General features: G+C 43.2%; 1 protein-coding gene across 3 annotated transcripts in view; it reads right to left on the bottom strand.

Annotated features, from left to right (window-relative positions):
- The window catches only part of NR2E1 (nuclear receptor subfamily 2 group E member 1), a 46,880-nt gene that overhangs the window by 16,684 nt on the left and 7,120 nt on the right, over nt 1-23,076 (bottom strand). For all 3 annotated transcript variants that reach the window (XM_085847529.1, XM_085847527.1, XM_085847528.1), the window contains 5 exons: nt 13,762-13,849; nt 13,255-13,505; nt 12,605-12,730; nt 5,660-5,756; nt 4,762-4,887 (listed from right to left, as the gene is read on the bottom strand). In XM_085847529.1, the coding sequence (XP_085703655.1) occupies nt 4,762-4,887; nt 5,660-5,756; nt 12,605-12,730; nt 13,255-13,505; nt 13,762-13,849 (688 nt within the window). The remainder of the gene's footprint in view (nt 1-4,761; nt 4,888-5,659; nt 5,757-12,604; nt 12,731-13,254; nt 13,506-13,761; nt 13,850-23,076) is intronic.

The raw sequence follows: 23,076 nt of genomic DNA, 5'->3' as shown, positions 1-23,076 counted from the left end.
AACTGAAAACGACGGCCCGGACAGCATTTGTTCGAGTACCACAAAAGCATTTTTTTCTATGGAGACTTCCATGTTGTTGCCGAGCACTCTGTTGTGTTTGAGTGCTTTTTCGAGGCCTTTGAATGAAACCATCCACTTGGAAAGTGATAGCAAGCTACTTGCTAACAGAGCACTCCCTTGGTGTTGGTATAGCACAGACATGATCGGCCGAATAGCCTCCATTTACCAAATTGTCTACAAACTGTTTGTAGACACAATTTCATAAATACATCAAAACACATCAGGAAAATTGAATTATGGAATGCTTCATCTGTGCTGCCCTTCCTGCGGTTTCAGTCTCGGCCTGGGTCAAAGGAACTTTTACAGTCTTGTGCTGGTGTTTCACATACTTGGCCGTCTTCTCGCAGATGAAACAGAGCTCTGGCATGACCCTCGTCGTGACGGATAAGCTCCTAACTTGTGAGGCTGATCTGAGACGTCTCTCTTTGGTATGGAAAGATCAGCAGCAGTAGTAAAAATCGTTGACACTTTAACTTGGCCTGATGATGATGATGATGATGATGATGATGATGATGATGATGATGACAACTCAGCTGCAGCCACAGAGTCATTCGGCTTTCCTGCCTGGGTGATACGCTTCGTAACATCCGGGGTGATAACTGACACCGGAGTCCTTGACGTCCTCAAACGATTTGTTGAAATGAATGACACACCACTGAGTGATTTGAGAGTCAACGCCACGTAGTTCGAGCAAATTCTCCCCTGCCTGACAGAAGGTATCTCAGGTTTTTTTTTTGAGAAAAACACCTGACCTCATTATAATTGTTCAATTCAAGATGAATAATACATTGACTCGAAGACATTGTGACAGAACTTAGTCAGGTAAACCACCCAATCTGCAAAAGTCGGAAGGAGTCCGCCAAGTTATGGAGCTCACAGTTATCGGGAAAGGGATTTCTTCATTGGCTGATATTACCGTGCCATCACTGTTTTCACAGCACACTCCGACTATTGGAACAGTCCACGAGAATGTAATAGGGTGGCTTTCACACTGCGAAAAAAAATAAAAATAAAACTGGCCGCTTCGGAGCGGAGAACTTTGAGTTGTGTATGTATGATATCATAATCTGGAGTATCTGATATTATGAATAAGTTGTTCCCTCGAGTTTTGTTCGGAAAGTGAACAATAAACCTAATGGGTGTCTGGCCGACATTGAGAAATGGAGCCAAAGCGATACAGAGTACGATATTTCAAAAGGTTTTGCACAGATTATGAAGAAACTTGGTGAACAGGTTGGGTGTGTGACAAGGACGAATTGATTCGATTTTGGTGAAGATCCGGATCCGGATATGAGAATTAAAAAAAATTTCTCAAGCGATTCTTCACCATTGAGAAAGGGGCCAAGAACGATATACCATATAGCGTGTTATTTCAAAAGGTTATGGACTGATTATGACGAAACTTGGTGCATGAGTTGGGTATGTGACAAGAAGAAGGCGATTCGATTTTCGTTCAGGTCCAGATGCAAATCCAGCTTATCATCCATCCATTGGGACCATACTCTGTGCAGAGCGTTGGTGCTGCCTAAGCAGTCTCCTTGGATATTGGACACAATCCTGGACGGGTCGCCACTCCGCCACAGGATACCAGCAAGCTGGCACTCATTTTGCTGACCTCAGAAGGATGACAGGCAGAGTCAGCCCTACCTGGTATTAATTCAACAGCTGAGTGGGATTTGAACTCAGGATCCAAAGATTCCAAGCCCACCACCCTAACCATTAAGCCAACACCAGGCATAAATGTAAAACGTGACTGTTCAGCCTGGTGGAGGTATGCGCTATACCAAGTGCCAGTCTAGTTATCTATGAAACACCAGAGAAGGGACACTCATTTGGAAAATTTCCTCAAGATAAAGTACTTTTAATTGGTGATCCTATTTAATTCAACAACAACAACAACAACAACTACTCTGGATAATCTTTGTCAGGCCAGTCTTTTGGGACTGCCACGAGTAACATACAACGCAGTGAGTGCTACCTGCTGCATGGTCGGGTTGTCAGCGACTAAACTGACACCCCTCACAGGCTTTACTCATAGGGAGGGTGACTGTGACGTCCTTTCAGGACGAAAACCGCAGGCTGGTCGATGGTCTTTCTGACTTCTACCATCTCCTCTGCAGCCTCCCCCCCTGCTCTCTCTGTGATTTGTCCCCTGCATATTTCCGCAGGGCGCTCAAGGTCCGCCAACAACCCCCTTCTGATAAAACTACCAAAATCACGAATCGCTGCTCACCTTCACTCTCTCATTCCTCTTTTATCCCGCCTTTGGAATAAACTCCCTCACTCTATTCAATCCCATTCTTCCCTCAAAGCCTTCAAAACAGCTGTTCACCACCACCTCTTATCAACCCCCATCCAAAACCATGATCTTTTCTACCCCCGTTAATCCACCCAAGCCCACCTCCTTCAAATTCCCTGCTTTCCTTTATGAAAGTCCCTGTAATGTCCATCTTGTATTCCCCATGTTCCCCGCCCCATCGCTCTCCCTTCCACAGATCTGCTAATGTCTCTGTTCCCCACTGTTTTGTCCTTCCCACTCCCGCCCCTCTTGTCTCATGCCCCCCTTGCAGTGCGTTGTGTGTTAGCTCTCATACGAGCCTCGACAAGGTATACAAAAAAACAACACCTGACAAAGGGCGGATAAGCTCCCTTTGGGGAAGCCAATGGCCATCCAGTAAAGAGATGGTGTCTCCCAAAAAACCCACACCCATCCGGATTGGACTGGTTTGTGGCAACTCAGGTCCCTGAAAGGGGTAAGTGGAACCCTTGATGTGAGGATGAGCTGGTATTAGCCAACGGCAACCATCAAAAGGTGGACGAGCTAGTACTTAGCCCACCAGAAGCACCCGCTCCCTACGGGAACTGTCAAGGGGGTCATGTTATTTTATTTATGCCTATTTTACTCCAAGGGGTCCCAGGATTACACACCCAAAAATGGTTGCGATCGGTTCAGCCGTTTTTGTGGAACCTGAAAACGGACAGACGGTGAATTATAGTAAGACTAGCAGGGATCCACACGGGAATCCTGTGGATGAAGGTGGATCTGAAGGAGTATATGTCAGAGTTAATTGTGAAATTGTAGAGGCTGCCACCATTATTTATTTATTTTCATCACCACTATAATATTATATTTTCCCCACCATGTTTTATATGCAGAAGACTCGAGTTCAAAAATGTTAAGATTTATTGCCGCATCAGATAAAAAAACCTGTAATGCCTCAACAATGTGAGGCTGGTTTCATGTCATCATTTGTGACTTAATTTATACGTCGGGCAAAACCCAGCCTGGCTCAGCGTATTTGATTTATTTACGTCTGTTATCCTGATAACGTCAAAATTATAATCGTTCGTGAAGTAAGAATTGGGAGACGTGTATTATAAAACGGCATACCTCTGTCGCTGTTGCCGTGCGCGTGCAGTTCGAGAATTTAAATTTGTTCGCTTTCGCAGTGGCATAATGTTTCGGGTTTCTAAGCTGTTATAACAGGAGGAGAATGTGTATGTTTAAAAAGTCAAAGAATACGAACATTTTGTATTTCAAAAAACTCGAGCGTTTTTAACCATGAAGCGTTTTGTTACGATTTAATACGCCGGCGCACTATTCGAAAGCCTTTTTTTTTAAAGGAATTTTTTTTTTAATATATATTTTCATTTTTATGGAAAGCCACTTGGCGCATCCTGGAGCTGAATGTTATGTCTATATGTGTGTAAAGTTTCATCAAGATCGGTTCACTGGTCTAGGAGCTTATTGGTTACAAACAGACAGACAGACAAACAGACAGAAGGACTGCCATTTATATAGGAGATGAGCAGATATATCAGCAGTAAGACGACTCTCTCTCTCTCTCTCTCTCTCTCTCTCTCTCTCTCTCTCTCTCTCTCTCTCTCTCTCTCTCTCTCTCTCTCTCTCTCTCTCTCTCTCTCTCTCTCTCTCTCTCTCTCTCTCTCTCTCTCCCTCTCTCTCTCTCTCTCTCTCTCTCCGCAGCTGACTCCGCTTGCCTGGCTCTTTCATGAGCAGATCTATCAACAGTTAGCTGTTGCCGTGCGCGTGCAGTTCGAGAATTCAAATAACAGGAGGAGAATGTGTATGTTTAAAAAGTCAACGAATATGAACATTTTGTATTTCAAAAAACTCTAGCGTTTTTAACCATGAAACCTTTTGTTATGATTAATACGCCGGCGCACTATTCGAAAGCCATTTTTTTTTCTAATGGAAATTTTATTTATTTTATATATATATATATAAAAAAAATTTTTAATATATATTTTTTCATTTTTATGGAAAGCCACTTAGCACATCCTGGAGCTGAATGTTAGTTCTATATATGTGTAAAGTTTCATCAAGATTGGTTCACTGGTCGAGGAGCTTATTCGTCACAAAAAACAGACAGACAAGACACAGACAGGACTGCCACTTATATAGTAGATGGGAACCACAAAACTACACCCGTGGGGAAGAGGGTGAGTACACAGTGTTGCTGAATCCATGGAAGGCATGTTCCTCGTACAGTGGATGACACTGTAGTGCAATTCATCCCCGACCACTTTTGCACCATTTACGTGGTATAAGTGGGCATTGATTTTTGTTGTCAGTGTTTATTCATAAAAAAACAACAACGCACAATGTATTTGTTTGTTATTAACAAAACTCTACTGTCTATAACTGCAGAATTTTTTTTTAAATAACTTGAATACCTTTACCTGGACGGAAAGCAATGAGAGCACGCAGACCGGAGAATTCACCCGTGTCGGCAGAGAGAGCTCGAAGACGGGATACAGCATCCCGCAGAGAGAGAAGAGCCGCCAGAGATGGTGAAGGAGAAACATCTGTGGGTGGGAGCAACATTGGTTGGCATGTGGATGAGGCTGTTGAGGAAGGCGGAGGTGAAGGAGGTAAAAATAAAAACAAATAATATACGACTTGCACAACGATGTGCGATTAAATGGAGGAGGAAGCATTTTGTCTCCTTCCACACTTCCCATTTCCGCAGCCTTGACTGAATCCATCACTGTATTTGTCTTCTCTGGGTAAGTTTATTTTTTTTTTGCTCGGTTAACACGAACATCCCTTTCATAATTTTCTTAACTATCATACAATTTACAATTAGCATCCAGGTAGGAACCTGCAGACACTGGTGTGCAATGGTCTACTTTTTTACAGAAATATTGTGAGTTCTTTCATGCTTACTATTGATCTATAATATCTATAATACTATAACTACTACTACTACTACTATTTATTTACTGGCCCCCATTATTCCCATCTTCCTTTGGGGTCGCATGGGGGAAAAAAATTGTCCCAAGTTTTTTACCAACTGGCTGGCCAGGCTTGACGTTTGACTGAATGTGATTTGGGTGGGAATTTGTAATTTGGTCAGGGTGCCGGTGATAACTCACCTAACTCTCAAGGAAGGACTCAGCATGGGATCTAACAGCTTGGAGGCGAGTGTGCATACCTCTCGTTCTAGGATATTCTGTTAGGCCATTGAGCTCATCAGGAAGAGTCATATCCAAAGGGCACGACCATGAAGATGTAAAACGTATGATCAACGAGCCATTATCAAAATTACAGATGATCCTTCCCTTTGTTGTTCATTACCTGTTAAGGCAGCGAGAGTTTGGGCATCTGTAGGTACTTGGCACTGAGCAAGAGCAAGAAGAAAAAGCTCTGGCCAGGTGATCTGGAGTTGAAGAAGCTGAAAGTGTGGAAGCAATCACATGAAAAGATAAATAAGTAAAGACTAGAAACCAAAGCAAAACAAAAAACCAAACAAAGAACATCCTACAAATATAAACAAAAGTACACATTTTTTTCACTCCATCAATATCTCGTAGCATACAAGACCTTAATACATGGTCCAACGGTCGACTGTTCTCCTCGAGACATTTTCCCACATCCCACTGTATGTTCCTAGGATGCTGTGGAAGTGAACGCTCTGAGCAGCATTGGTATTGTCTCCCATGACACTCCACAACTGCAAAAAGATTGATCGACTCTTACTCCTAACCTCTTCTCTGAATTTGTTTATGCAAGTCTCACTTGGCTGTGTCTGTATGAGTTTGAGGGTTGTGGAGTAGCGGTTGAAACCCGAATCCTATCCAGGTTCCTCCTGATGACTCCATCTTTGCGATTCACTTTTTTTGGTTCCTTCTTGGTTCCTTCTTGATCTTCCGTTTGATTGTGTAAAACCTCCTGTGCAAGTGAGGCCAGGTGAGCACTTGGGCACAAACAGCACTAGAAAAGCACTTCACGCTCTAAATTGATGCCTTACCAGGCCATTTGCCCAGAAGACAGTGGGCCTAGGTGGCACAGTGAGCTGTGGAACATTTTTGTGAGGGGCCACCCCACAGGGCAGGATGCCCGGAAGATGGTACTGCCCACAGACAGTGGGCAACCAATGAAGGAGCTGGCTCGGTGCGAGAAAGGCGGTCCGTGTGAGGCGGTACATGCCGTGTTTGTGCATGCGTGCGGCAGCTGGAGTTGGACCTTTGCAAGAAAAAAAATCTCTCTCTCTCTCTCTCTCTCTCTCTCTCTCTCTCTCTCTCTCTCTCTCTCTCTCTCTCTCTCTCTCTCTCTCTCTCTCTCTCTCTCTCTCTCTCTCTCTCTCTCTCTGTGTCTGTGTCTGTGTCTGTGTCTGTGTCTGTGTCTGTGTCTGTGTCTGTGTCTCTCTCTCTCTCTGTGTCTCTCTCTCTCTCTCTCTGTGTCTCTCTCTCTCTGTGTCTCTCTCTCTGTGTCTCTCTCTCTCTCTCTCTGTGTCTGTGTCTGTGTCTGTGTCTGTGTCTGTGTCTCTCTCTCTCTCTCTGTGTCTCTCTCTCTCTCTCTGTCTCTCTCTCTCTCTCTCTCTCTCTCTCTCTCTCTCTCTCTCTCTCTCTCTCTCTCTCTCTCTCTCTCTCTCTCTCTCTCTCTCTCTCTCTCTCTCTCTCTCTCTCTCTCTCTCTCTCTCTCTCTCTCTCTCTCTCTCTCTCTCTCTCTCTCTCTCTCTCTCTCTCTCTCTCTCTCTCTCTCTCTCTCTCTCTCTCTCTCTCTCTCTCTCTCTCTCTCTCTCTCTCTCTCTCTCTCTCTCTCTCTCTCTCTCTCTCTCTCTCTCTCTCTCTCTCTCTCTCTCTCTCTCTCTCTCTCTCTCTCTCTCTCTCTGTGTCTCTCTCTCTCTCTGTGTCTCTCTCTCTCTCTCTCTCTCTGTGTCTCTCTGTGTCTCTCTCTCTCTCTCTCTCTCTCTCTCTCTCTCTCTCTCTCTCTCTCTCTCTCTCTCTCTCTCTCTCTCTCTCTCTCTCTCTCTCTCTCTCTCTCTCTCTCTCTCTCTCTCTCTCTCTCTCTCTCTCTCTCTCTCTCTATCTCTCTCTCTCTCTCTCTCTCTCTCTCTCTCTCTCTCTCTCTCTCTCTGTGTCTCTCTCTCTCTGTGTCTCTCTCTTTCTGTGTCTCTCTCTCTCTCTCTCTTTCTCTCTCTCTCTGTCTTTCTCTCTCTCTCTCTGTCTCTCTCTGTGTCTCTCTCTCTCTGTGTCTCTCTCTCTCTCTCTCTCTCTCTCTCTCTCTCTCATCACTCCAGAGGAGATTGGACAGCTCACCATTGATGCTCATCATCATTCCCCTGCCTGAGCTGCACTTCTCCCTGTGCCACGCCCGCTTGCACAATATCCATGACCGTGGTATATGGTTCAGCAAGGACCAAGTCATGCCTGCTGTTGTATCCTGGATAAGCAAATACGCCGAGTATTCCATTCTTCCAGGCTGAGGAAATATGCACACGACTCAGATGTCGGGAAGCCATAACCAAAGTGCTTTATTGCGCATACGCACGCTCCACCCCCTGGTGACATCAATCCCCGAACATTCCAGAATACATCATTCCTCCCTCCGATGCAGGAATCCGTAAATTAGTCCACTCAACATTGAAAAATATTCAACAAAAATAACGTGAAATTTAATAGAAAATCCAAGCGATAGTAATTAGTCAACCAAACATTTTCCGTTCCACCTAACATGCCAAAGCTGAATCTTAATCTTACAAATCAAGTCTCTGTGGGGGTCTCGACACTCTGCTCGATCTTCTAAGTACCATTGGGATTACTCCACTTGAATTAGATTTTGAACTTAAAGTGGGGACCTGGCTAGAATCTGACTGCGTGCTGGATGAAGAATTTTCTGGCAATGAGCTATTGGTCGAAAACGGAAGTGTCTGAGGAACCACACTTGGTTGAACAGGTGCATGGGGTTCCACTGGTATGAAATCAGGTGACTGCTGACTCCTTCTAGGTGTTGTATCAGGAACCTCCAACGTTGGTTCGTACTCAGATAAAGTTTGTTCTGATCTACCATATGCATCACCATTTCTTCATAAATCGCCAGCTATCAGGTGGTCAGCATGCACATACCAACGGTTGTTTCCTGGAACTCTCACCAGGTAAGTAAGTGGACCTTTAAATGCTACAATCGTCCCTGGAATCCACTTTTCCTTCACTCGTCTCAAGTTTCTGATACAGATGGGCTGACACAAGTCAAATGATCTCATTTTAGGGATAGGAACCATCATGGTGAACCTTAGAAACGTTTTGTTTACCTTATACCCTTCTACGTAAACAAGGTTTGACATAGACAAACTAGAAGGGCACTCGGTAGAGCGCATAACACCACTGTGTAACGCCTGATCCACGAGAACATATCGGGCCCAATTCATTTTTAACCTCCACCATCTTCAAAGATGGCAGAGGTTACTGTTTTCACCCCTTTCTATTTGTTACTTACGAAATCTAAAGATTTCGTAAGTATATTGATGACTTCCATTTGTTTGTTTGTTTGCTTGTTTGTAGGCACGATAACTCGAGAACGGAAGAAGCTACCATTGTCAAATTACACCACGTGATTCAGGAGGGTGATGGCTTGTGCTGATTAGATTTTGGTCAAAATCAGTCAAAGGTCAAGGTCACAGTGAGGTCAAACATAATTCCATAAATTCATGTGGAGAAATGGAGTATTTTTGCTTCGCTCGACGTTACGAGTTCGTTTTAACTTCGATTTTAATTTTGTCTTCGGTTTTTGCGATCGCTTAGGACGCTTAAAACTCGGTTGTAGAAATTCTGGTAAAAATCGGATGTTTTGGAGACGTTTTAAGATTGTATAAAAATATTTCACTCGCCGCGTCACGGCTCGTCACGTGGTGCAGTGCGCTCGAGCAGACGCATCGTTGAGTTACGTTAAGGTATAATATAATGACGTGGAGAAATGGAGATTTTTGCTTCGGTCGACGTTACGATTTTTGATGGTTTGATACAGAATCATCGTAGAAACTTCTGGTTTGCGTCGCTACCTTCTCGAGAGACAGCTTTTATTAGACAAGGTCAGAGGTCAAGTTGACGATTTCGTAAGTACCAGTCTATGACTGCTTGTTTGTTTGTTTGTGTGTTTGTTACTTACGAAATCTAAAGATTTCGTAAAGGCCCAGTCACACGTTGACGTTTTAGCCAGCAATGGCAACGTATTAAAATGTATGTAAAACGCTGGCTTACGTTGAACTTTTGATGCTTTTTTTTAAAGATTCGGACGTATTCATAACGAGTTGGTCGTATGCATAACATATTAGTAACGGACACAGAACGTTTTGTTGTGTTATAGATAACTTATACCAACGAATGCTGAACCTGTTGTCGGCCTTCACAACCTATGCCCAACGATAGTCTAACTTATGCATCGCACGCTGCACGCATCGCCGACGATGACGTGGCGTAGGTTATGAAAAGGCTGCGCACAACGATTCAAATCATAACTGCCGCAGAAATGGAAGTGTCAACATCACAGTCACACCTTGGCGATCTTGCCAGCGTATGCCGACCTCTGAAAAATGCGTCTAAAACGCTGGCGCACGTCGAATACGGTATGGGTAAGTTTGGTATGCGTGAATAGAACGCTAAAGTACGCTATCATACGTCGTAGTAAGTGGAGTACGTCTTGTAATTTTGAACATGTTGAAAATTTTACGACGTACTTGCCGTATGACACACGCTCCGCATGCGATGGGAATAAGTTGTACGCACGATATGCGATCGTTGACACACATCGACACACGTTACTTGTAAGGTGCTCATAAGTCGAAACACGTCAAGGTAATGGTAAGTGTCCGACAATGAATAGGATATCAGGTTCACTTAAGTGACCCAGCAGTATTGGCGGCGGAGGTTTTGCACTCTACCGAGTGCTCCCCCTCTCGTTGAAATATCATGTTATATATCGTTTTTGGCCCTATCTCTCAATGGTATGCCTGGTGTTGGCTTCGTGGTTCGGGTGGCGGGCTTTGGATTCTAGGGTACTGAGTTAAAATCCGGCTCAGCTGTTGAATTAATACCAGGTGGGGTTAACTCGGCCTGTCATCCTTTCGAGGTCAGCAAAATGAGTGCCAGCATGCTGGTATCCTGTGTCGGAGTGGCGACCCGCCGTCTAGGATTGTGCCCATTAGCCAAGGAGACTGCTAAGACAGCCCCAATGCTCTGCACAGAGGATGGTCCCAATGGATGGATGGATGGATGGATGGATATACTTTCCCAAACTAGCTTTATCATACTCAGCCAATTCCCCCAAAACAAGGATGAATTATTCCCTTTCACACCAACAAGTTCTAACATAAACTCTTGGTTATCCCCATTCCATACTGGTACCTTGGTACATTCAACAATAGGAACCAATTCCCCCATATAATTACGAAAAGTTATGTTGTCGTTGTGCAATGGAAATTCAGATAACTTATCATAATATACAGTTTCTGAAACAGTTGAGCATGATGCTCCCTTATCAAGTTCCGTGACAATGTCTGTGTGACCCACCGTCACACTGAGCCTTACTGGCTTTATCTTACTGGTTACTTCACTAAACAGTACAAACCAGATGCTTCATGGTCGTTTTCCTGACCACCGTCCCAATCGGTGTTGTCGTTCACCGCCGAAGCCACATATCTGGTCGAACTGTTCATGGGGTACATTTTCCGTGCATGTCCCATTTTATGGCACCTGTAACAGGTCACATCTCGAAGCCGACACTTCTCAGGGCAATGATTTCCTCCACAGCACTTGCACGGACGTCCTGCCGATTCCACAGCGCTTGCATGTTGATCCCGATGGTCCATAAAATGGCGCTCCTGCCTTTCTCCCAACCGGCACACAAAATGGCGCTCTCACCGCTTGCCCAGCTGGCTTCGACCACCTCCCTGCTGAAGTTGGTTTGTCGCATGTCCTTGGTTCTTGCTGCTCGGCTGTCCATGTGCTCCTTGTTAGCTTTGCCAGCTAATTTGTCCGCCAAATATTTTACTATGGCATCTTCAAAAAATAAAAATACCTTCGATAACGAAATTTTCAGGTGACGCAAGTCTATCTCTGAGCAGGTAGAAATCCTCCAAATGCACATGTAGAAGCAAGCCGCTTCAAACGTATTGCAAAGTGAGCTACGGATTTGTGCTCACCTTGGTTGGCCATCCAAAATTTGTGTCGTTCAGCAATCACGATGGGCTTCGGAATGAAGTGATCTGCTAACAGCCCCTACAAATCGTCATAACACTTGGTTTTTGGAGCATCCGGACCTGCACAAGTTCTTCACCATTTTAAACGTCTCCGCTCCCACCAATGCTAGTCACAGGGTTGGTCTTTTTCCCCTCGTCGATTGCATTTGCTGCCATAAATGCATCGCATCTGTCCATGTAGTCATCAAAGCACTCGACTTTCTCATCGAAGACGCCAATATTTCCGAACACAGCCATCCTTCAGGGTTCCTGAACAATCAATAACCTTCGTCGCCAATTTGTTGTATCCCAGATAAGCAAATAGGCCGAGCATTCCAGTCTTCCAGGCTGAGGAACGATGCACACGACTCAGACAAAGTGCTTTACTGCACATATGCACGTTCTACCCCCTGGTGTTGTCAATCACAAAACATTCCAGCATACATCACCTGCCTATAGTCCTCACCTGATATTCCCATTGTCTGTGTGAATCTGGTATTGTCGGTGCCAGAGTGGGGAATAGTTTTTCATTGTATATAAGATCGTGTTTCTTTTCCCCATCATCCCTATCTGTCTGTCGAAGACTAAAAGGTCATCATCAATACATGGCATACACACAGGAGGAGGTGTGGAAGCAGGTAAACTGAGAAAGTAAAAACAGAAAAGTAGGGCAATTTGGGGGTTTGGGGGTATTATCAAGAATTTTTGGGAAATGAAGGTTGCGGAGGAGGGAAGAGAATACGGACAGTAGAATGGAAGGAAATCAGAGTAATTGGAGGAAAGGGAAGAGAAATGTAGGAAACAAAGCAGGATGTGGCGAGAGAGATAGAGAGAGAAAGGTTTAAAAACTTAGGCCCTAAAACATTGTAAGATCCCAATAATTAATTAAACATATTGTAGAAGAACTGGAATTGAATGTCTACTTTGATGTCCTATTCGGATTGTTTCATGGAGTAAAACTTGTGAGTGCATTGAAAAGAAAGTAAGAATGACATGCAGTGAAATAAAAGACAAACTGACAAAAAAAAAAAAGAAATCCATATGAACGAGTCAAAAAAAAAAATTACCTGGTCCTCATAAGGCAACGAGGTGAAGGCAGGTAACCCCTTTGCCCATCTAATGCTCATGAAAAGCAGTCGAGCTGCAGACTCGCATACCACTTCTGCAATGACGTCAGATGGGACGAGACCTGGCTGTTGTGACATTGGTGGGGAGAGGAAGTAAACAAAAGGTGTCAGTTGAAAATGCAGGTAAAGAAACCATTGAGGAAACTGAAAACAACATTTCAGGAGATTCCATCCATCCATCGGGATCATACTCGGTGCAGAGCGTTGGTGCTGCCGAAGCAGTCTCCTTGTCTATTGGGCACAATCCTGGACGGGTCACCACTCCGACACAGGATACCAACAAGCTGGCACTCATTTTGCCGACCTCGGAAGGATGACAGGCAGAGTCAACCCCAACTGGTATTAATTGAACATCTGAGCAGGATCCCAAGCCCACCACCCTAACCATTAAGCCAACATCAGGCATATTTCAGGCGATTGTGGGAAAACAACTTATGGTTTGGAAAAGTAAAGGAAAGAGATAGTGAAGATTTCTACCTGTTTTAACTAGTGAGGTTTAACGCTCAAATTAGTAGCTAACTACATTTTTAATACATGACCTTGAAAGAACATAAATGATTAGTGACAGTTTAGTGCTATTTCATGCTTACCTTAATTCCTGCACCTTCTTCAAAGGCATGTGCAGCAAGGGGAAAGGCAAGCGTAGATGGCGTGAATGGTGCAAGTCTGTGTTCAGATTCAGCACTGATCGGGCAGAATGAGGTTGCGGCAACCTGAGTAGGTTGAGGGGTCCGTATGATGTCTCCAGCATCAGATCTGCCCACTTCCTTGTGACCTCGGAAGTATAGCGTAACATGCTTCCGAAGTGTAGAAGAACGAGGACCTCGCTCATGTTGCACAGCTGTGGTGATGACATCATAGGAAGAAGCAAGGTGAACAATAGGTATGCAATTACATCGACTGGAGAAGCAGATGAAGACAGAACTGTTTATCCATCTCAATGTTTCGTTGCTGTTGGAACTACCATAATTGCTCAACTTCAGTCAAGTCATCTCAAAGCAAACTTTATCCACTTATACAGCATCGTTAGTATCGGCTAGTCAAAGTGAAACACTGAGAAAAGTGAATGCGAAGCATTGAGAAAAAAGACAGCGTACCATCACGGTTCATTGAAACTTGCAGACAGCGAGCCAGCCGACAGGCCCGGCATTGGTTTCGATGTGCCTTGTCAACAGGACACGAGCCCTGTACACAGCCACACAGTGTATGTCTTACATTTCTTCTGGATATGGTAGATGTATAAAGAACATAAAAAACAACTCTAAACCAGCCTCCTTCGGTCCATTTGATTGGAGGACATTGCCTTCCTCAACTCATGGTGAAGTGTGCTTTCCATCTTGTTATTACCTCCAACACCGAAAGTGAAGGAGGTTATGTTTTTTTACCCCTTTCTGTCTGTTGGGTAGTCAATCTAGTCTACCCTTATTATCAGTATTTCCGTCGATATGTTTGTCTGTCTGTCTGTCTGTCTGTCTGTATGTACGTCTGTTCAGTCCAGTGCTCCGTTAATACAATGGCGATTTCGATAAAACTTGGTTGGTCGGTTTATACCATGACCTAGTTGTGTGCAAATGAGAACCGTTGCTATGGACCCATCCGTTGCTTAGCAACGGACCTTTGAAATTTTCAAAAAAAAATTAGTTTTTGAAATTTTTGAAAAAAAATCTGAAATTTAGTTTTTTCGAAAATCAAAAATCGGGCCACGAGCGACTGTGAGCAGTACATTCAGCCATATTGTCAAAAATTCCCATCCGGATCCTATGAAAACTGTCAGAGAAGATAGACTTTGAATGAACCCTGGTCGAAAACAATAAAAAAACGAAGTTCGTTATATCTCAGAGACTATGAGTCAGATATACATGAAACTGGTATGGTAGGTTCATGGTACGTCCTAGTTATGTGTGAGAAAGAACCGTTGCTATGGACGCTTTTGTTGGCTAGTAACGGCTGATAAACGACTAAATTCGACTTGATCGATTTCCCCATGTCCGCCTACCAGCTTGTTTGTTTGTCTGTCTGTCTGTCTGTCTGCTCGCCTCCAGCCCAAACTGCTCAACCGATCGTTCTGAAATTTTCAGAGATTAATGTCACCAATCCTGCGACGGTCCCGCATTGAAGTTTCATAAAATTCGTTTGACAGAAAAGGCCTACATAGGCCAATAGGCCAAATTAGGGCCAAATTTTCTAAATCCTCAATTTTCATCCGATTGAGTTGAAATTTGAAAAGGGTTTACATATCAGGTCACTGAATTCAACCACCTATTATTTTTGTGGTCACCATAGGCGAAAAGGTCAACATAGACCAAAAGGTCGACATCGGCCAAATTTCTAAATTCCTCAATTTGAATCTCATTAACTTGAAATTTGTAGATCATTTGCATAGCAGGTCACTGAATTCAACAACCTACTAATTTTGAGGTAAACATTGGCCAAAAGGTCAAAATAGGCCATAAGGCCAATTTTGATCAAATTTTTCTGATATCCTCAATTTTTATCGGATTGACTTGAAATTTGAAAAGCATTTTCATGTCAGGTCACTGAATTCAACTCCCAATTACTTTTAAGAACAAAAACTTCAGCACAGGCCTGATTTCTAAAATTGATAGACAGGGCCAAAAACGAAATATATCACCATATCTCAAAAAGTTGTCGACGAGTTGTGACAAAACAAGATGGATGAGATGAAAAGGTGACAAGAACAAGTGGATTGGGTTTTGGTTCGGATCCAGCCCATCAGTGGGATACAAAAGGTGGTGTTTCACCTGGCAGAGGTATGCGCTCTACCGAGAGTCATTTTACTTTGTGCAGATTTGCCAAGTTGTCACTCTTATGAGTGATTTTTCAATTGTCTCTCTGTTTGTTTGTTTATGTACAGCATATCTCAAAAAGTTGTTGACGGATCCGGATGAAATTTTGTGGACAGGCTCGTTGTATGACAAGGACAAAGTGATTAGATTTTGGTGAAGATCTGGATCCGGATCCGGATCCGACTACTAGGATTTTAAAAGTGATTCTTCACCATTGAGAGATATGGCTCAAAAACGATATGGAGCATAATATCTCAAAAAATGTATCGGGCTTGATATGTTCTCGTGGATCAGGCATTACAGGGCAGAGGTATGCGCTCTACTGAGTGTCCTAGTTTTTCTTATTCTTCCTCTTTCGTATGTAGCACATGCCTATGGGCAGCATTGTTAGGAGTGCAGCTGTGCCGCTGATGCAGTGCCCCCGAAGGTTAGAACAGGATTTTTTTATTTGGCCAGAGTTCCGTTCATAGCTTGCCGACTCTTCACGAAGGGCGTCGTGGATTCTTTAACATCTGCCACCTAACGCTGCCAGACGGGACATCCAGTTTAACGTCCATCTGAAGGAAGGTGCACATTGATCCCTTGCCCGTGTTCTTGCATACTCAAGACATTTGCCAAATGTTTATTGGAAAGAAAGAGCAGCCATAATAATTAAATCCACACAAGGCAGTGGATGAAAAAAAAATGTCTTCAACCACTCAACCTTTCAGTCCTTAGTCCTAACTCTGGCAACAAGAGATAGTATCGAGCCAGGCCGCGACAGTCAAACTGTCAATTTTTCAAGAGTAGGCCATTGTGTGCCAACTGCCCGCATGAGGTGCTCGGCGGGATACTGTGTCTGACCTGGGCTGAAAGATTACTTCACTACCCGGATAATTGGATTCCAAAGGAGGCCAGCCCAGTGAGTGGGTTGGGGGGGGGGCAAGAAAGAAGAGAAAGAGAGCAAGCTGCCACCTTGCTTGATTTCTTTCCCAATTCTACTTTGGTTTCAAAATGCAGTCAAAGATTTCAGAACTTCTACTTCTGAGCTGAAATAAGGACCTGCTTTCCAATGAGCAGACAGTGAGTTGTGACTAGGGATGGATGAAGATTTGTAGATTTTGCTCCAACGAAGGGAAACAACCAAAATGTCCACCTTAACTCATTCCTCAATGCAGTAAACTTAATGCTTTTTCATCTCTTACTCCGGAAAATCCATTCCATATATTATTTACTGATGTCTGTTCAAACGTATGACTGTAACACTTCATTGTTCTTACACAGGTTTTGTTCTATTCTATTTTATTGTTCCTTCAATCCTTTGTTGAGTTGACAATGTCCACCGGGGCACTTCCTTAATCAGCATTCAACTAAAAACTGCTACGACAGAGGAATACCAAACTTTACCGAGGCTAGTATATCGGTCTGTGCCTACTGACAACTCGAACAATACGTTTTATCAACTAAAATGTGACAAAGGTATGTTAACCATGGTTAGTGGGAAGCAAAGTACAGCTTACATTTTGAGCATTAACCCTTTGTCGGAGCATTTGGACGAAGGGATTGCATTCAAAACGTCAGCTTTATTTCACATCCCACGGCAGTGAGCATTACTTTGTCACCTTTAATTTGGTAAGACTAAAATTGATATTCCTTAACTTACAGCTCACTCTTTGGGTTCGACGTATCTGAGGATCATTCTAAGTGAGCTACATCATTCATGAGTAACTACAAAGTTGGTTACTGAACTTTTGAATAGCTTAGATTAGAAATAGATTTCACTCTTGGCTTCGGAAAGGTGTGAATAAAAAATGGTTTTAAAAAATATTGTTTATGCTTCATTTCTGCCGAGAGATGGAGAGGTACCCAAACTCTCCTCGAAGCTGCTTAACCTGGATTTGAATCTCAACCCAGCTATAAACGGTCATCCCGGTGTTTCACAGACATGGCGAGACCTCGTGTGTGCCGTCCCTCGGATGGACGTTAAACGGTTGTCCCGTCTGCCGGAATTAGTTGGTAGACATTAGAGATCCCACGGTGTCCTTCGTGAAGAGTAGGCAAGCCCCATGAACAAATTCCTGCGTTCGAGTGGCAGCCAAACCCGGATTGCAACCACAGCCATACAAACTGCTTCAGCAACACCGACGCCCGGGATATAGCATGGTTCATGATCTGATCTATATTTCTGCGCCAACTGTGGTTTCACATAAAATTGGTGTTTCATGCTATTTGAAAAAGAAAAATATGAGAGTGATAAATGAGTTGTCAGGAAAAAAAAGGAGGTATTTTAAAATCACAGGATCAATAACAAGGGAGGGAGGTCATTGACCTGGATGTTAAAATCCCTAGAAACAGTATCTTTCCAGGATAGATAAGCAAGGTTGATGGAAAATCTGAGAAATCATCAAGAGACGAAACGTATTGTTTGGAGGCTGAGAGAAGATTTCTATCTCTAATTACCTCCGCCAGCGAAGGTGGAAGGAGGTTATGTTTTCACCTGTCTGTCTGTCTGTCTGTTTGTTCGTCAGTTTGTGTGTTTGTGTGCAGGATATCTCAAAAAGTTGTGGACGGATCTGGATTAAATTTTAGTGAAAATCCGAATCTGGATCCAGATACGAGAATTATTTAATTAAAAAGTGATTCTTCACCATTGAGAAATATGGCCAAAAAACGATATGTAGCATGATATTTCAAAAAATTTCTTGTGCCTGATATGTTCTACTGTATCAGGCATTGCGTGGCGGAGGTATGTGCTCTACTGAGTGCCCTTCTAATTTTATATGTGAACCAATAGATCTGCAAAGGTGTTTGAAAGCTGAGTGTGACGTAGCAGCATCATTGCGAAGTGAGCGTGTCGATTTTGATCGAAATTGGGCGGATGCACCTCCTGGCCATGCTTTGTCGGGCAATGATAAAAGTTGTAGAACCATGATTATCCAGTGCCTTCAGAAAGTATTCCCGCCCCTCGACTTTTGTTACATTTTATTATGTTACAGCCTGAATTTAAAATGGATCAAATATAAAATTTTGTCACCGATCTACACAAAATACCCCAAAATGACGAAGTGAAAACGTGTTTTAATTTTTTTTTTTTTTTTTTTACAAACTCATTAAAAATGAAAAGCTGAATTCTTGTGTTAAAAAGTGTGCAACCCTTTGAGTCAATACTTTGTAGAAGCACCTGTGTCAGTGATTACAGCTTCAAATCTTCTTGAGTGTGTCTGTATCAGCTTTGTACATCTGGATTTGGGGAGTTTCTCCCATTCTTCCTTGCAGATATGTTCAAGTTCTGTCAAGTTGGATGGGGAGCATCGGTGAACAGCGTTCTTCAAGTCTTTCCACAGATTCTCAATGGGATTCAAGTCTGGCCTTTGGTTGAGTCACTCTAGGACTTTCACATTCTTGTTCTGAAGCCATTCCAGTGTTGCTTTGGCTGTATGCTTGGGGTCGTTGTTCTGTTGGAACGTAAACCTTCACCGCAGTCTGAGGTCTTTGGAACCCTGAAGCGGGTTCTCCTCAAGGATTTTCCTGTATTTGGCTCCATTCATTGTTCCGTGATTCCTTTCAAGTCTCCCAGTCTCTGCTGCTGAAAAGCATCCCCATAGCATGATGCTGCCACCACCAGAAAGTTCAATTTTCATCTCATTAGACCACAGAATCTTTTGCTTCACGCTCTCAGAGTCTTTCATGTATCTTTTTGAAAACTCCAGGTGTGCTGGTTGCTCAGTTTGGTTGGACGGCCAGCTCGAGGAAGAGTCTTGGTTGTTTCATATTATTTCCATTTCCTCATGATGGAGCTGATTGTGCTCATGGGAACTTTTAACACTCTAGAAATTGTTTTATACCCTTCGTCAGATCTATGCCTCCTCACAATTCTATCTCGGAGTTCGACAGACAGTTCCTTGGACTTCATGGTGGAGTTTCTGCTCTGACATGCACCGTCAACTGTTCGTGGATGTAGATTTGCTCTGTCGAAGTGAAACAAGTCTGTCACCTGCTAGTGATGCAACAGTGGCTGCTTTAAAATAAAAAAAAATTGTCACCCGATAATGACAAAGTGAAAACGTTTTTAGAAATCTTTACAAATTTATCAAAAAAAAACCTAAAAGCTGAAATGTCTTGCGTCAATTAAGTATTCAACCTTATGTAGAAAGGTGTGTTTCTTTCTAAATCATGTCCAATCAAATGAATTGGCCACAGGTGTACTCCAATCAAGGTGCAGAGACATCTCAAGGATGATCAAAGGAAATTGGATGTACCTGAGCTCAATTTGGTGCGTCATAACAAAGGGGTTGAATACTTAGTGACTCAAGACATTTCAACTTTTAATTTTTAATAAATATGTAAAAAAGAAACAAGTTTTCACTTTGTCATTGTGGGGTGACAAATTTGTTTTTTTTTTAGTTAATTCAGCCTGGAACACAACAAAATGTGAAAAAAAGCCGAGGGGTGTGAGCGCTCTCTGAAGGCACTGTATGTCAGCAGCCACTGTTGCATCACTAACGGGTGACAGACTTGTTTCACTTCGACAGAGCAAATCTACATCCATGTCTAAAGTTTCCTCACGAAGGAGAGAAACTTCCCGGTGGTAACTAAACGTCTCTTAACGTCAGGAAGCCAGTATATCATGCGGTCACAAAATTGTGTGGCTTCCTTGGACAACGGTTCAGGTGAGAACAGTCGGGCATAACATGTTGACCACACCACAGGGCATAACATGTTGACAACACTTGAAGGGCCATCCCATCCCTTGGATGTCCCATACAGCCACGTTCCCAGTAAATTGGTTTATTAATCTCATGTGCACCCTGTGACTGTTGGTTGCAGCATTGCTGGGAGCACTTCTGTGCTGATGATGCAGTGCCCCCTGTTGGTTAGGGTAGGAATTTGGAACATGTTTATGGTGCCCGCGATAACTTGCCGGTTGATCACGAAGCACACCGTCGGATCTTTAACGTAAACCAACTGATGTCGGCAGACGGGACGCCCAGTTTGACGTCCATCCGAGGGAGGGAACTCGCACTGATGAATCACCCTGCCTGTGAAACATCGGGATTCGAACCCAGGCCGCACCGCTTGGAGGTGAGTGTGCGTATCTGTAGGCCCCAGCAAATTATCCCACAGCCATGCACTGGAAAAAATGAAGAAGAAGAAGAAGAAGAAGAAGCACTATCCTGCCTTTTAATAAGATAGCGTGTTAATGTTCGTACCAGGTGACCTTGAAGTTATTAAGAACCAACCTCAGGGTGTAGACTGGCATCACATGTTGACCAGTCAACCTCAGGGTGTGGACTGGCATCACATGTTGACCAGTCAACCTCAGGGTGTGGACTGGAATCACATGTTGACCAGTCAACCTCAGGGTGTGGACTGGCATCACATGTTGACCAGTCAACCTCAGGGTGTGGACTGGCATCACATGTTGACCAGTCAACCGCAGTGTGTGGACTGGCATCACATGTTGACCAACCTCAGGGTGTGGACTGGCATCACATGTTGACCAGTCAACCTCAGGGTGTGGACTGGCATCACATGTTAACCAGTCAACCACAGGGTGTGGACTGGCATCACATGTTGACCAGTCAACCTCAGGGTGTGGACTGGCATCACATGTTGACCAGTCAACCTCAGGGTGTGGACTGGCATCACATGTTGACCAGTCAACCGCAGTGTGTGGACTGGCATCACATGTTGACCAACCTCAGGGTGTGGACTGGCATCACATGTTGACCAGTCAACCTCAGGGTGTGGACTGGCATTACATGTTGACCAGTCAACCTCAGGGTGTGGACTGGCATCACATGTTGACCAGTCAACGTCAGGGTGTGGACTGGCATAACATGTTAACCTGTTAACCACAGGGTGTGGACTGGCATCACATGTTAACCAGTCAACCTCAGGGTGTGTAATGGCATCACATGTTAACCAGTCAACCTCAGGGTGTGGACTGGCATTACATGTTGACCAGTCAACCTCAGTGTGTGGACTGGCATCACATGTTAACCAGTCAACGTCAGGGTGTGGACTGGCATCACATGTTAACCAGTCAACCTCAGGGTGTGGACTGGCATTACATGTTAACCAGTCAACCTCAGGGTGTGTACTGGCATCACATGTTAACCAGTTAACCTCAGGGTGTGGACTGGCATCACATGTTGACCAGTCAACCTCAGTGTGTGGACTGGCATCACATGTTGACCACATTTGAAGGGCCGATAGATCACTCCAGTCTGAGGGTTATTAATGCTCACTGATTTTTCTTCACCAAACGGTAGTTTCATTGCTTGTTGGTGAATAAATGACCAGTGACAGGTTCGGACTAATCACAAAACCTCAAAGGTATAAACACTGGACCACTCTGTGTACCTGTGTAATACCTGGAGTGTGGAAGCCTCCACATTATAAATCTTCCATTTTGTGTGCACATAACTCTTTGGGACTGGATGGACAACTTTTCTCTTTAATTATAAAATCCAATTTTGAGCTGTGGGGAATTCATTGGATGAGGGGTAATTGATTAGATGAGGGGTAATGGATAAGATGAGTAATTGATTAGATGAGGGGTAATGGATAAGATGAGTAATTGATTAGATGAGGGGTAATGGATAAGATGAGGAGTAATTGATTAGATGAGAGATAATTGATTAGATGAGGGGTAATGGATAAGATGAGGAGTACTTAATTAGATGAGAGATAATTGATTAGATGAGGGGTAATGGATAAGATGAGTAATTGATTAGATGAGGAGTAATTGATTAGATGAGAGATAATTGATTAGATGAGGGGTAATTAATTAGATGAGATAATTGATTAGATGAGGGGTAATTAATTAGATGAGATGATTAGATGAGGGGTAATGGATAAGATGAGGAGTAATTGATTAGATGAGATAATTGATTAGAGGGGTAATTGATTAGATGAGGGGTAATTAATTGGATGAGAGATAATTGATTAGATGAGAAGTAATGGATAAGATGAGGAGTAATTGATTAGATGAGAAATCATTGATTAGATGAGGGGTAATTGATTAGATGAGAGGTAATGGATAAGATGAGGAATAATTGATTAGATGAGGGGTAATTGATTACATGAAGAGTAATTGATTAGGGAGGGATAATTGATTAGATGAGGGGTAATTGATTAGATGAGAGATAATTGATTAGATGAGGGGTAATTGATTGGATGGGAGATAATTGATTAGATGAGGGGTAATGGATAAGATGAGGAGTAATTGATTAGATGAGGGGTAATTGATTAGATGAGAGATAATTGATTAGATGAGGGGTAATTGATTAGATGAGAGATAATTGATCAGATGAGGGGTAATGGAAAAGATGAGGAGTAATTGATTAGATGAGAGATAATTGATTAGATGAGGGGTAATGGAAAAGATGAGGAGTAATTGATTAGATGAGAGATAATTGATTAGATGAGGGGTAATGGATAAGATGAGGAGTACTTAATTAGATGAGAGATAATTGATTAGATGAGGGGTAATGGATAAGATGAGTAATTGATTAGATGAGGAGTAATTGATTAGATGAGAGATAATTGATTAGATGAGGGGTAATTAATTAGATGAGATAATTGATTAGATGAGGGGTAATTAATTAGATGAGATGATTA

Source organism: Eptatretus burgeri, chromosome 11, assembly GCF_056783735.1.
Source record: "Eptatretus burgeri isolate ZD-2024b chromosome 11, Ebu_testis_v1, whole genome shotgun sequence".
Taxonomy (NCBI): Eukaryota; Metazoa; Chordata; class Myxini; order Myxiniformes; family Myxinidae; genus Eptatretus; species Eptatretus burgeri.
The sequence above is the reverse complement of the archived record's forward strand: the minus strand, read 5'-3'. Positions and strand labels throughout refer to the sequence as shown.